Here is a 13722-nt window from a genome sequence, read left to right as displayed (position 1 = left end):
CTCCTCGCATAGAAGGTTTCCCAAGCCCCTAATGATCATTTCCTGGTTTTGTATTTCTTCCACTTCTAGTATATGGTCCTTATTTTGTCAAATACTTAAGCACACATTCAATATTAAGCAAGCCTTAAGTCTCAGCTTTGATGAAAGAGGATGGACTTGCTTAAGTGTTTTGCTGAAACAGGACCTCTACACTGAACACTCGAAGGTCAGATCTCAGATGGTGTAAATCCATGTGGTGCTCTGAAGTCTCGTTACTGAATCTGGCTAATAATCTGTATAAGAACTTGTGTGTGTGGGATTGGGAGGGTGGGGTTTGTGGGGGTGTGTGGAGAGGTGGGGTGTGTGTGTGGGACCCCCCCAATTGTGCACAGCACCCATCACTGGTAGCAGCAGCACCAGGTGGCAGGCCCTCAAGTTTATTATGGACCGTGACAGGCGTACAGCTCCAGGGGTGGTGAGAACAGGGCGAAGGGCAAGGACAGGGCAAAGGTGGCACATGGCTTTAGCCAAGCCCCAGGAGCTGCACATGACTGCACAGAGCCGGCCTGGCCTGACGGTGCATGGCTTCCCTCTGGAGTGCCAGGAGTTGTGAGGAGCTGCATGCCATTGGACTATTCTGGCTCCCTGTCTCCACTTGGGGCTCCAAGCACTCCAGCAGGAAGCTGCACATGGAGACAGATAGCTAGCCTGACGCGGCCTGATGGCACACAGCTCCTAGCTGGAGTCCTGGAAGCCACATGTGGTAGCACAGAGCCACCCAGCCTAAGTGCACACAGCTCCTAAATCTCCCAGCTGCAGTGCTGGGAACCCCACATGACACAGAGCCAGCCTGGCCAAGCCTGAAGGCGCACAGCTCCTGCGGCTCCTGGCTGCAGTGCCAGGAGCCATGTGTGGAGGCACAGAGCCAACTCGGCCTGGCTTGATGGCACGTCCCTCCCCAACTGGTGGCATGGAGCCAACCTGGCCCAATCACGCGTTGCTCCCACAGCTTCCAACTGCAGTGTCAGGAGCTACACCTGGTGGCACAGAGCCAGCCTGACCTAGCCCGAAGGTGCACAGCTCCCACGGCTCCTGGCTGCAGTGCCAGGAGCCAAACATAGGGGCACAGGGCCAGCCTGGCCTGAAGGTATGTGCCTCCTACAGCTCCTGGATGCAATACCAGCAGCCACACATGGCAGCCCAGAGCTGGTCCAGCCTGGCTCAATTGTGAATGGCTCCCCATGGCTTCCAACTGGAGTGCCAAAAGCCCTACAGAGGTGGAGACACAAAGCTGGCCCAGTTTGGCCCAATGGTGTATGGCTCCCCAGTAGAGTCCCAGGAGCCTCATGTGGCAACAAGGACTGGGGCTGGGCCAGCCAGAGTTTCAGGAGTTGCACATGAGACACAGACCAGGGCAGTCGCCCATGGCTCCCTCCCTGTTTCTCCCAACTTTCTCCCAACAGGAGTCCCTGGGGTCCTTCTTAAGTTCTACTCCCATATAGAGGGAGGGCTGGGGAAAAGTCAGGGGTCACCAAGCAGAAGCTTCTGCTAGGCATAAGCTTCCTGTCTCCAGTGCCCCCTCCCTTGGGGGGGGGGGCGGTCAGGCCAGGCTGGAGTGGTGGGATGTGGACGAGTAGCTCTTATTCCCACCCTTAGGGCCTGAAGCACAGCCTGCTTTGTCTCACTCTCCTGCCACAGCTTGTTGGAAAAGAAATGGGAAGCCATTGGTTAATAGTCATACAATGAGAATTACAGCTTCATCACCCTGATGGTCTTCTTCATAGGACTCTGACCTCCCATTTGCCCTCTTCTCGCCAGTCCTGTTGGTGCAATGAGCATCTTTTACCCATTATCCTCAAAACAATGGTCACAGGTTATCCCCAGCAATCTGACCAGTGTGTTCCAGGTCTCACCCCATTTTCTTCTCTCAGTCCCCTCAGCTGAACCCAGGTGAGGGTACTGTCCCTTCCCTCCACCTTTCTCTGAATATTTATTAAAGTCCATAAACAGTCTTACCCAGCATGGGTTAGGATTCTTGCCTTGTGAATCCAGGTTTCCTGTAGTTGTCTAGTGCTGTCAGCTAACCAAAGTCCTTCAGCAGCTGCGTCTCACTGACCCGTCTCATTACACCATTCATCTTTCATCCTCTTAAGCTTTCCATTCAACGGTTTAGTCTGCTGACTGCTCAGTCTAGTCCTGTGCCTTTACACAGGCATGCACCACTCTAATTACAGAGACAATGCCTCTTCTTCCCCCTCTGGGGAGAACTGAATCCCTGATCCTCTTATTTAAGTCAGCTGATGCTTAGGAAAAGGCTAATCTCCTACATGATTACTTTGTGTTGGTCTTCTACCTGCCTAAAGGGGTCACCATGTCAGGCAGGACACAAAGCATCCAGGGGGCAGGAGATGGGCCCACAATTGACATAACATTTCACCATTGAAGTGAGGGAACACCTCAAGAGGCTTGACATCCATAAGTCCACAGGCCCAGATGGAATGAATCTGAAAGTCCTAAAGGAGCTGGTGGACATCATAGTATGCCCTATGGCTAAGTTATCTGAGAACTCATGGTGCTCGGGAGAGGTACTGGAAGATTGGAAAAGAGCCAGTGTGGTCCCAATCTTCAAGAAAGGAAGGAAGGAAGATCCAGGGAATTACAGGTCAGTCAGTCTGACATACATCCCTGAAATGAGCGTGGAGAAAATCGTCAAAGGTTCCATCAGCAGCAGGCTAATGGAAGGCAACTTTCTGAGTGCCAGCCAACATGGTTTTGTTGCTAGAAGGTCTTTCCTGACCAACCTTGTCTCCTTCTGTGACCAGATGATGCATTGCCTGGAAAAAGGAAACAAGGTTGATGTCATATATCTGGATTTCAAGAAAGCCTTTGACTTAGTATCCCATGATGTCCTCATAGTTAAGCTGGGGAACTGCGGCTTGATCATCTCATGGTCTGATAGCTGGGGAACTGGCTCTGTGGTCAGACCCAAAGAGTATTAGTTAACAGAAGCAAGTCAACATGGCACAGGGCAACCAGTGGTGTCCCTCAGGGCTCAGTACTTGGGCCAGTACTCTTCAACATCTTCACTGATGATCTGGATTTGGGCGTCAGATGCAGACTGGCAAAGTTTGTGGATGAAACTAAAGTACGGGGGAAGGCAGTCACACTGAAGGGCAGGCTGGGGATACAGGCCAACCTGGACAGGCTCTCAAGGTGGGTGGACCAAAACCTGATGGCATTCAATGTAGAGAAGTGCAGGGTGCTCCACCTTGGGAGGAAAAACTAGCATCATACCTATAGGTTTGGTAGTGCTGCGCATGCTAGCACCATGACCAAAAGAGACTTGGGCGTCTTGATTGACCACAAGTTGAGTATAAGCCACCAATGCAATGCCATAGCCAGCAAAGCAAACCAAACTCTGGCATGCATCCACCAGTGCATTTCAGGCAAAACCAGGGACTTCATCCTCCCACTTTACTTGGCCTTAGTGAGGCTGCAGCTGGAGTACTGTGTCCAGTTTTGGGCCCCCACTTCAGGAGGATTGTGGATAAGCTTGAGAGAGTCCAAAGGAGAGCCATTCACATGATCAAGAGCCAAGAAAGTAAGCCTTATGAGGAGAAGCTGAGGGACATGGGACTCTTCAGCCTGGATAAGAGAAGGGTCAGGGGGGACTTGGTGGCAGCCTATAATTACATAAGGGGGGTGCACCAGGATCTGGGAGAACAGTTGTTCACAAGGGCTCCCCAAAGGATAACAAGGTGTAACAGCCACAAACTTCTGGAAGGCAGATTTAGACTAGACATAAGGAAAAACTTCTATAATGGTCCTGAGTGTCCAGGGTCTGGAACAGACTCCCCCCAGAGGTGGTGCAAGCACCTACTCTGGACTCTTTCAAAAAGCATTTGGATGCTAATCTTGCTGGGACCCCAGCAGACCTCTTGCCGATGGCAAGGGGGCTGGACTTGATCTTGCAAGGTTCCTTCCAGCCCCTAATGTCTATGAAATCTATGAAAAATGGGCCTGCTTCCAGCCCCTGATGTCTATGAAATCTGGGAAAAATGGGCCTGCTTCTACATGGTCCAGTCTGGTCCCACTGCTGACACCGCTTGGTACCCTATAGACAGGAAATCCCCTGCTTTTGAAGCTCAGTCACTTCATGGTTCACCCCTAGCTGCATACTCTGACTGCTGGGTGGAGCTAGGGGTCTTCCCTGCTGCGATCGGTCCAGTCCACCTTACTTCAGATCCCCAGCTGGCATCCCTGGAGGAGACCAACTCTAGCTGGCTTGAGGTAGGTCTTCCAGTGGGGTGTGGACTCTGCATGGGGCTCAATATCGGAAAGTGACAAGCCTAGTGAATGCAGTGTTACTGCATGTAACAGGAGCTAGGAATCAGCTCCCTGTTACATGGGGGTTGGTTGCTTAGCTACCAGAGCCCAAGCTGCTGCTACAGCTGGCACCTCTGAAAGCCTGTGCCTCCCACCAGCTTTCAGAGGGACAACTATGGACCAGTAATAATTGTCTTTTGGAGTGGCCTCTTGGGCTGGTAGGCCAGATCTGGCCTGTGAGCTGGAATGGTCTGGCGGGCTGGATCTTGGCTGGAATGATCTGATGGGCCGGATCTGGTCTGTGAGCCATGTTTTGCCCACCCCTAAGTTATAGCAATTCCCTTGACCCAACCAGACATTCGCTGTTGGGTGGGTGTAGCGGGGCAGGAAGCCAAATCAAGCTCCAGTTTGGAGTGGCTGCATGTATGCAGCCTCTCTCCTCTAGCCTCCTCCCCTCCCCCCACCAGCTCTGGTGCTATCTTCAGGATGGGAGGGGGGAGAAAGAAGGGGAGGGATCTTGGTTTTAGGGTTTGCCCAGCTTGCCTAGGTAGGGGGGCTCCAGTCCACCTGCCCCGCCCTCCAGCTCAATTTGGCCAAAACCCAGACCAAGCCCCATCCCCTCCCTGCTTCCTCTCCCATTCTGAAGACAGTACCAGATGTGGTGTGCAGCTGTATTAGTCTAGCCCTGCTCCCAGCAGGGACTGACAAAAGTTAACGAAGGTGCTCTGCTTTGTAATGCCTTCATCTGAAACCTCATGTAATCAGGATTCCAATTGTTGTGCTATTGGGCACTTTTAAAGCACTCTACAGCCATGAATTTCTATCATGGCACAGCTGTAGAGTGTTTCAAGGGGCTGATCATGTGACAAAACATTACTTCTTTCAGTGCCTATACTAACATGTTGATACCAGAAATTTTATGTTAAGCATGTTTCTCTCTCCATAGCTTCAGTTCTACATTTTTTTAAAAATCTGTGTAATGTCTACATAAATGTACAGTCTTTTTTGTAAATGGATACTGCTTAGCTCTGTTTCACTAAATATTTCTGACGATCAATTTCCCATGCTAATTATGCATTGGTTTAGGAGGGGATGGACATTTAAAATTTACCACCTTTCATATTGAATTACTTCTTGTTCTTATATTATGAGAGAACATAAATAGAAAAGTTCAATATACCTTAATTTTAATTTTAAATTTAATTTTAAATCTAATAATGTAATTTATTTATTCTGCCATCCAAATTATGCAGTCCTGAGCTTTATAGTCCCTCTTTGTATGGGAAGCTTTTCATCACCAATCTATGAACCGCTTATTTCTGTTACAGTGTTTGAGAACAAATGAACAGAATTGACAGTGTTCCAGTTGTTGGTGTCTCACTGGTTTATTTCAATGACTTTGTTACATTTTCATCGTTACATTCTGTTCTGTTCTTCATGTATCTTAACACTGGTTGTTTTATACCAGAGGAGAGAACTGGATAGACATCATTAATCCCTTTGTAGAAACACCCAAGTGTTCTTTCAAGGAGGGTTATAATTATTGTAAGAACCTACAATGTGTATACATGGTTCAGAGTATTCTTGTCCATGTGCATTATCTTCCATTTAGAAGGATAAATTTTAATCTTCTCTACTTATGAGAATTTGATTATTTTTTTCCTATCGTTTGTTTTGTCACTTATCATGTTTCTAATATATGATAGTGCTTTATTTTTCCCTGATCCTTCTACTTCTAAAGGATTTGTCAAAGAATATTTGAAAGATTATTAACTCTAAAACTTTTAAGTAAATTCTCTTTAATTTAAAGATACAAATTTCCTGTGGAAAAGCCATTTTGTTTTATCTGTGTAATCCCCATTTAGAGGTCCTATAACTCTATTTTCAGTTTTATTATGACATTTCTTTGATATTAAAGTAAAAATTCACTGGAATACCATTTCCAAGCATGTTTTTTTACATATTAGTTATATTGCTATCCTTCCACCCCTGACACTGTAGCTGCTTTTAAAAGAAATATCAGATTTTATTAGCAGATCAACTGCTTTGTTCTTCAGTACCTTCTGAAATTTTGCATGCACACTCCCCAATACTTCCCAGTACTCAGGATTAGCTGCCCCAAACTAGTACCACACTAATTTTGGCTTTGGTCTTAATGGGTGTCTTTACACATGCTCTGAGGCAAAAGCCGCTCTAATTAAAGCACCCACAGCATCTTGTATATTCAGCATCCCACACTTCAAAATGGCGGCGTGAACTCGTTTGACAAGCATTAGTTAAAGCGCCCCTTGCTGCCATTTTGAAGTGCAGGGATACTGAATACACATGACGGGGGGGATGCTAGACCATGCTAATTAGCATAGTAGCAGCCTTGAATAGTTGAGCAGCAGATTAATTAAGTCTGCTCTGATGTATGCTAATTAGCACGCATTGGAGCAGGTGTCAGGCATGTATGTAGGTGCCCACTGTAGCTGCCATGGCTTCAATGTAGCTGCAGTCCAGATATGTTTGACTTTCAAGTATGCATTGACTACACATATGATAATGAATAAAAAAATCTTCACTCTGAATTTTTGGTCTGCAATAGTGAGTTCATGCAAGAGAGTTTTGCCTTCTGGAATATTCTTGAAGCTCACTGTCTATCAGACTATGTCCTAGAAATATAAATGTAGAAATGCAATACACTTGAGCTGCAATTACTAGTATGTGAGACTACTTAGTCTACTTCTGAACACTGGGTCCTCTGTGCTTTTAAACCCTCTGCTTCTGGGTAGAGTCCAGCCACTATTTCTAGTTCTCTGTTTTTGGAACATATTCTTGGGCTCAGACTCTGAGCCAAGTCTCCTAACTCTTTACACACCCTCAGAGTTTTATCCAGCTGTGGGATAGATGGTTAGCTGTGGGCATACTGGCTTCTAATTTAATTCCTCTGGGGCAGGGTAGCAGGAAAGCAAGGAACACAAACTTAACAGGGGAAGGTTTTAACAACAGTCACTTCACTCTTTAGTTTGTTTCTTTCTTTCACTTTTGCTTAAGACCTACAGAAGATATTGCAAGTCCTGAGACTTGTATCTCCCAACCTCACTACTGCAGTCTTATCTCTCATTCCTTTTTGTGAATTGGAGGTCTTTTTTATCATTTCAGGATAGACAAAGTCCTTCCTCTTTCTCTATCCTAGTCATTTTATGTGGGCTTCCTCTTCAGACATCCATCTTTCCTTAAGCACAGTCTAAGTTCCTTTCTGCCCCGACAGAGAGAACATTTATACACATACATTTGTGTGCTCCGCATGTGAGCTGAAGTGCCTGGTGCCGCGTCGCATACATTTGCATAAATGGTGAAATGTGCATCAGTGCTGAGAAAATAGTGGTCGTGCACTTTTGAACTAAATCACGTTCAATGTATTTTACTTCAAAAGCAAGCTGCTGCCATTTTCTGAGCGCTGATGCGCATTTCACCATTTACACAAATGCATGTGCCGCAGCTCCCGGCCCTTTTAAAAGTGCCTGGCACTGCAGGGCAAACATATACAAATGCCCAAAAACTCCAATTCCTTCTGCAAGTTAAGCTCTACATAGGTCCCATTTTTCTATGAGATGAGTTGGTAGTAGGGTCAAATGACCCTAGATAGTTGTGTTGATAGCTTCTCAGAGATCATCCTTAAATGTATCAAACTGGTTGGCTATCAGGAATAAATTATAATCTCAACTTTGTCAAAATTGGATGCATTTGGCGCACAGTACCAAATGGAGGTTACAATACAGCACAGAATTCACAGTTTGATCCAGATATATTCCAGTCTGTCTTTGTGCATATTTTTGCTTACTTGCATCATGAATGGTTGGATACCCAGTGCTCAGAAATCATGTTACTACATAAATGGTCTTCTTATTTGACACTCTATTGCACATTTTTACTTCAATGCATTTCAAAACCTTTTAGGTTGTAAAATCAAAGAGTCCTAGTTGAGGAGGAATCGTGTTTATTGACTGGAATGTAGTTGGTGTCTTGAATACATTCAGCAACTAAATTAATTGAAATCGAGCCAAAGTGGTTGCTGAAATCCTGTAAAAGAAAATTTTAAAAGAAAGATCTCTTCTGAAGGAATTAAAATATCCCACTTCCAACTTGTTCCAAATCTAGCATTGTGTCATTTTCTCTTAAAATAAAAATGGGACTGATCTGAAAAGAGGAACTAATAATGGCTGTCTCAGTATCCTGACAAACACAACCATACAGAGCAGATTTGGGTGTAGAAGTAGCCATGAAAGCTTATGCTTCCGTCAGGAACAATTATATATATTGTAACATTTTACATCACTTATTCTATGTTTTCCATTGCTTATTACAGCCGTATAAATTGCAAGTTTAGAGGACAATAAGTTCTTTACTTTTTAGTCTGACAGGCTAATGAAACTGACCTCTGACTGAAAAAGGTAGCAAAAATGTCAGATCTCCAGAATAAAAGATCCTACATTTTGCACAAGTAGAAATGTAAAAAGCTTATGTCATGAAGAATTTAAAAACACAAGACATTGGAAGGAAGGAGTTATTTAAGGACTATGTGCCTTTTCCTTAAATATCAGCTTTATCAGTACCATTCTTTATGCAACATAGTTTTCCCCACACTAAACATTGTACTGCTCCATTTTCTTACTAAAAAGCTAACACTGATGCTTCATTTTTTGTGAATCGCAAATCAGCTGTGTATTCTGTAGAGGTAAACAAGGAAAGTTGTTTGAAGAATGTATCAGAGTTCAGATCAGTCTTATAGACAGTGTGATCCTGCTCTAAAATGTAAGTCATAAACATACATTAATAGGTTTCCAAGTGTACTCAATGATTTGCTATCAGATATGCTCACAAAAAAACATTTTTTTATAATTCTTTTGCCTGCAATCTCAAACTGGAATCTCAAAGTCAAGCTGGATTCTTTGCATTTACACATTCATCCATAGTAATAAAGGTTCTGTGGGTCAGATCAGGCTCTCAGTGACACCTCTGTAGTCTTATTGTAGAAAATTGATTTGCATGTGTATAAGTGACTGTAAATATTTTTGTTGGCCATGCACACATTAGCATTTTAATTCCATTGATTCTATAGAAATAATAGGACTTGAATAAAAAGGATTTTCTTCTTGGCTTGATAGTTACTAGATTGAAATACACACAGAGAGTAAATCTGTTAGGTAAGAAGATATCATTTTACCATCCCTTTTCAGAATAGAAACACATTACATATTACTCTGTGTGCTTTTTAGAAGCTCATCTGCATTTTGCATCCAAAATAGGTTGGAAAAATGTAACAAAATGCAAAATTTGACACAAGCCTCAATACGCATAAGGAACAGATAAAATGATGGTAAGTTAATATTTGAATACCAGTGGAAGTATGCATTTATGATCATAATGTAGCATCCAAGTTTTTTGTTACAGGTGGTGTATAAATTGATAAATATCTGCTTGAGAACCTGAATTTATGGCAAATTTGTATGACATAGTTTTAACTAATAAAACTTTGCTTTCAGATGCGCCAAACGCAGGTGTAAGCAAATCTAGAGCATCTGACAACATCCATACCAATACTTACCACATTAGATCAGAACCAGAACAAGGGAATCTCTACTCACCAGAACAGACATCTCTTCATGAAAGTGAGGGTCTGTTGTATAGTTTTTAAATACTTGAATCTTATTTCTCTATTGCTTTTTGTCAAAATTGTATAATAGTTTGTTCTCATACTGGTTTGATTTCTACAGGGTCAGTAGGTAACTCGAGAAGTTCAACACAAATGAATTCTTACTCTGATAGTGGTTACCAGGAAGTAAGCAGTTTCCATAACAGCCAGAACTTGGGCAAATCAGAAAATAGACAGCAGCATTCATTTATTGGAACAACGAATAATCATGTGGTGAGAAGCTCACGGGCTGAAGGACAAACATTAGTTCAGGTATGCTCAGCATAGCAATTTATCTAAGTTACATAGTTGAATATAGTTTGAACATAATATATATCTAACTCATTTTTTTTGTATGCAAGAATTAAAGTAGCTTAATAGACTTCAAAAACATTTATGGATTAGTAACAGTTCACAAGGAAAAAAATTAACATAGGCATCGCTTGGCAAGCAGGCAGGCAGAAATGTAATTCCTTGTAATTGAAACCAAGAGAAAAACCTAAAATACACCTGGCTAACGGGTACATTATTTGTATCTTATCTGGACAAAACTATAGCTGAACTATAGCTGTTTATCTCTGAGACTTTTCTAACCTTAAATTTATATTTGTGCATAAATCTTACATTTAGAGGCTGACTTTTTTTGTATTACCATGTTTTCTATCCTATTTTCTCAACTGTTTTTGTGAATCACAGATAGGTACAAGAACTTCTTTTTCCTGTCTGTCCTGTAATATATTACTGTCTATATATAACTAGAAAGAAGATTCAGCAATAATAAGCTATTAGAGCTGTGGGGAGAAAAAGGAAAAAAACAACAGGAGAGAACTAAGCATTACGGAATGTAGAATATATATAATTTTTATGTTTTTATTTGATGTTTTTGCTATTTTTTGAGGGAGAAATGGTTAAAGACTTCAGCTGAGATGAGTTTTTGCAGGGGGAAGACATTTCAAAGCAAAGTTTAGGTTGATAAATATGAAGATTAAAATAAAAGTCAATGCGGTTACATTTGAGCTGTGCACTTTTTTTCTATAGGTTTTCTGGTTGTATCATGGAAGACAATTTAATTACTTGACCAAGACCCTGAACTTAATAAACCTATTTTTTTTCCTTCATAAACAGCCATCAGTAAATATTGCTGCCAACCGAGCCATGAGACGTGTTAGTTCAGTTCCATCCAGAGCACAGTCTCCTTCGTATGTTGTCAGCACAGGTGTGTCACCTTCAAGGGGGTCACTGAGAACTTCTTTAGGAAGTGGATATGGTTCTCCATCTGTTACTGAATCTCGACCCCTAACTTCTAATGCATATTCATCTACTACATTACCAGTGCAGCGAGCAGCATCTCCATATTCAACACAGAGACCCGCTTCACCAACAGCTGTGCGGCGAATCAGTTCAGTTACATCAAGGCAAACAGCTAATCCCAATGGAGGAACTTCTCAGTACCAAACATCAGCAAGAGTTGGCTCACCTCTTGCCCTCACTGATGCACAGACAAGAGTAGCTTCTCCATCCCAATCCCAGATAGCATCTTCTTCCCCAAAACGCTCTGGCATGACTGCAGTACCACAACATTTGGGAACAGCGTTACAAAGAACAATTCATGATATAGACCAGTATGGGCAACAGTTTGATATCTATGAGAGAATGGTCCCTCCACGTCCAGATAGCCTTACAGGTTAGTAAAAAGTTATACGTATAGGTTTGCACTGAGATCTTTAAATATAGAAAACCAATAGTGCAATTGCAACTGTGAAGTAAGCAGTTATAGCTGTGCAAGTAAAACGTTGTGATACGAAAGCAATGATGATAGTTCTTCACCTCAGTTGTTGTTACTCCTTATTTATCAAATGGTATAAGTGCATTCATGTTATACTGTAAATTTGCAGCAAATGGCATAATTTCTTTAATGAACAGATTACATTAGCCATATATAAAACTGTATTTTAAACCTTGGGTGAAATTAAAAGCAAAATAGTTTTAACAAAAGTCAGCTTACATCCAAATACATTTACAATTTATGCACAAAATAAAAGGTGGTCTGGTTGAACTAGTGTTAAATGGAATTATCTTTTAAATAAGTCATTAATATTATTTGATTTTTGTGGTACTTTTTATTCTCTAGGTTATGAATTTAAAAATACTTTCCAATATATTAAATATTAATATAGTAACTGTTAGCAAATGGAACGGATATCAAATGTTCAGTTTTAGCTATATGCTACCTTGAATTCTAAAACCTATTGATTTAAGAAAGGCAGTGCTTATTAAGATATAATTACTTTAGATTTGAAGTTGTACTCTTTTTTTCTCTTGATTTCTCTCATCTACAAGAGCCACAGGGCACAATGATCATGCAGTTAGGACAATATATTCTGTCAGTGCAGATTCAAATGTTTGTTTTATTTTTCTTTTCAACTGTTATAGAGCTAGCACTTCCCAAATTTGTTCACCCTGCTATCAGAGGAATAAACTACCATTTTTTATTTTTCATAGGATTAATAGTAACCTATCACCTGATAAAGTAAATTAGCACTTTTTCATGGGGTGTCAACAAAAAAACTCATAAACCTTTCACTCAAATTTATATCAGTTTTCTAACCACTGATACTGTATGTGTGAGAGCACCTACTGGACAGAAAGTAATAGAAAAAAAAGGTTACTATTTTGGCAGACTCTAGCACAATAATAATAATAATAATAAAAAAATAAAAAACAAGCCCACCGCTATATAAGCTGAGAAAAAGGATAGAGTGAATAGCTAATTGTCTCTTCTCTTTCTCTGACATTTTTGTTTTCAGAAAAGAGGACCAATTTGGTACAGAGAAACTGGTAGAAACTGAAATTATTTCCCTGGAATGTAACATGCTGATCCTGGATTTAGCTATTCAGACCTAAATTTTACTTCTAGTTCTAAAATTTAGTTTCTTGGTTTGCTTTGAGCAAGTCACTTAACACCTCTCTTCTCAGTCTCTAAATAAATTTTCCTCAGGACATTTTATTGTCCTGAGGAGTTCTGTTGCCAACTGAAGAGGTGTCTAGACATTATAGAAGGCAAGTCGGAGATTCTTGCCTAACATATACAAATACAAACTTAACTGTATGATTAGTTACATATCACTTCATCAAAGAATCACATTTTGGAGAAGTGTAATAAACATCACCTTTTTAGCTAATCCTCTAAATCCAGAGATTAATTTTTTACATAGCTATAATTACTAGTTTACTAAAACGCAGTGCCCACCTAGAGTGACAACTCCTTTATGTACAGTAGGCATGCTTTGCACATCAGTGTGTACTTCATAAAAGAGATTTGAAATAAACCTGTTAGAAGTACAAGTAAGGAACTGGATCCTATGAATTATATTGGACCTTACATTGTTCGTGCTTGAAACTCACTTGATTCTATTAGCAGCCAGTTATTTGAACAAATCATTAAGTAACTAGCTGTATATTCATATTCTTATTTGCTAACTTTTACATAACTAATCATACTGTTAAAAGTTTATATTTGTGACTTTTGAATTATTAGCTGTACTTTGTGATAGTGATAGTTTATTTGTAGAGATGGAGACAGAGTTAGATTGTTTTTATAATTCTGTACAAATAAATCCTATCATTAGTGCAACCTTAGATTGAAAAATCAAAGTTCATTAGCCAGAGGAAGATGTGAAAAGCTGTCCTGAAAAACAGCAAAGTGCATGTAATTAAATCACAGGAGAGAGATATGGTAA

The 13722-nt window shown here is 41.4% G+C and overlaps 1 protein-coding gene across 6 annotated transcripts in view; it reads left to right on the top strand.

Annotated features, from left to right (window-relative positions):
• Positions 1-13722, top strand: part of PKP4 (plakophilin 4) — a 245731-nt gene that overhangs the window by 100010 nt on the left and 131999 nt on the right. For 3 of the 6 annotated variants that reach the window (XM_019522357.1, XM_019522360.1, XM_019522359.1), the window contains exons 4-6: positions 9834-9965; positions 10065-10255; positions 11108-11666. In XM_019522357.1, the coding sequence (XP_019377902.1) occupies positions 9834-9965; positions 10065-10255; positions 11108-11666 (882 nt within the window). Of the gene's footprint in view, positions 1-9833; positions 9966-10034; positions 10256-11107; positions 11667-13722 lie in introns of all 6 variants that reach the window. The other 3 variants (XM_019522356.1, XM_019522361.1, XM_019522358.1) reach the window with 2 other exon arrangements.

The sequence above is a fragment of the Gavialis gangeticus genome, unplaced genomic scaffold, assembly GCF_001723915.1.
Source record: "Gavialis gangeticus isolate Ggan-Ray unplaced genomic scaffold, GavGan_comp1, whole genome shotgun sequence".
NCBI lineage: Eukaryota > Metazoa > Chordata > Crocodylia > Gavialidae > Gavialis > Gavialis gangeticus.
This window is presented reverse-complemented; position numbering and strand designations above follow the sequence as displayed.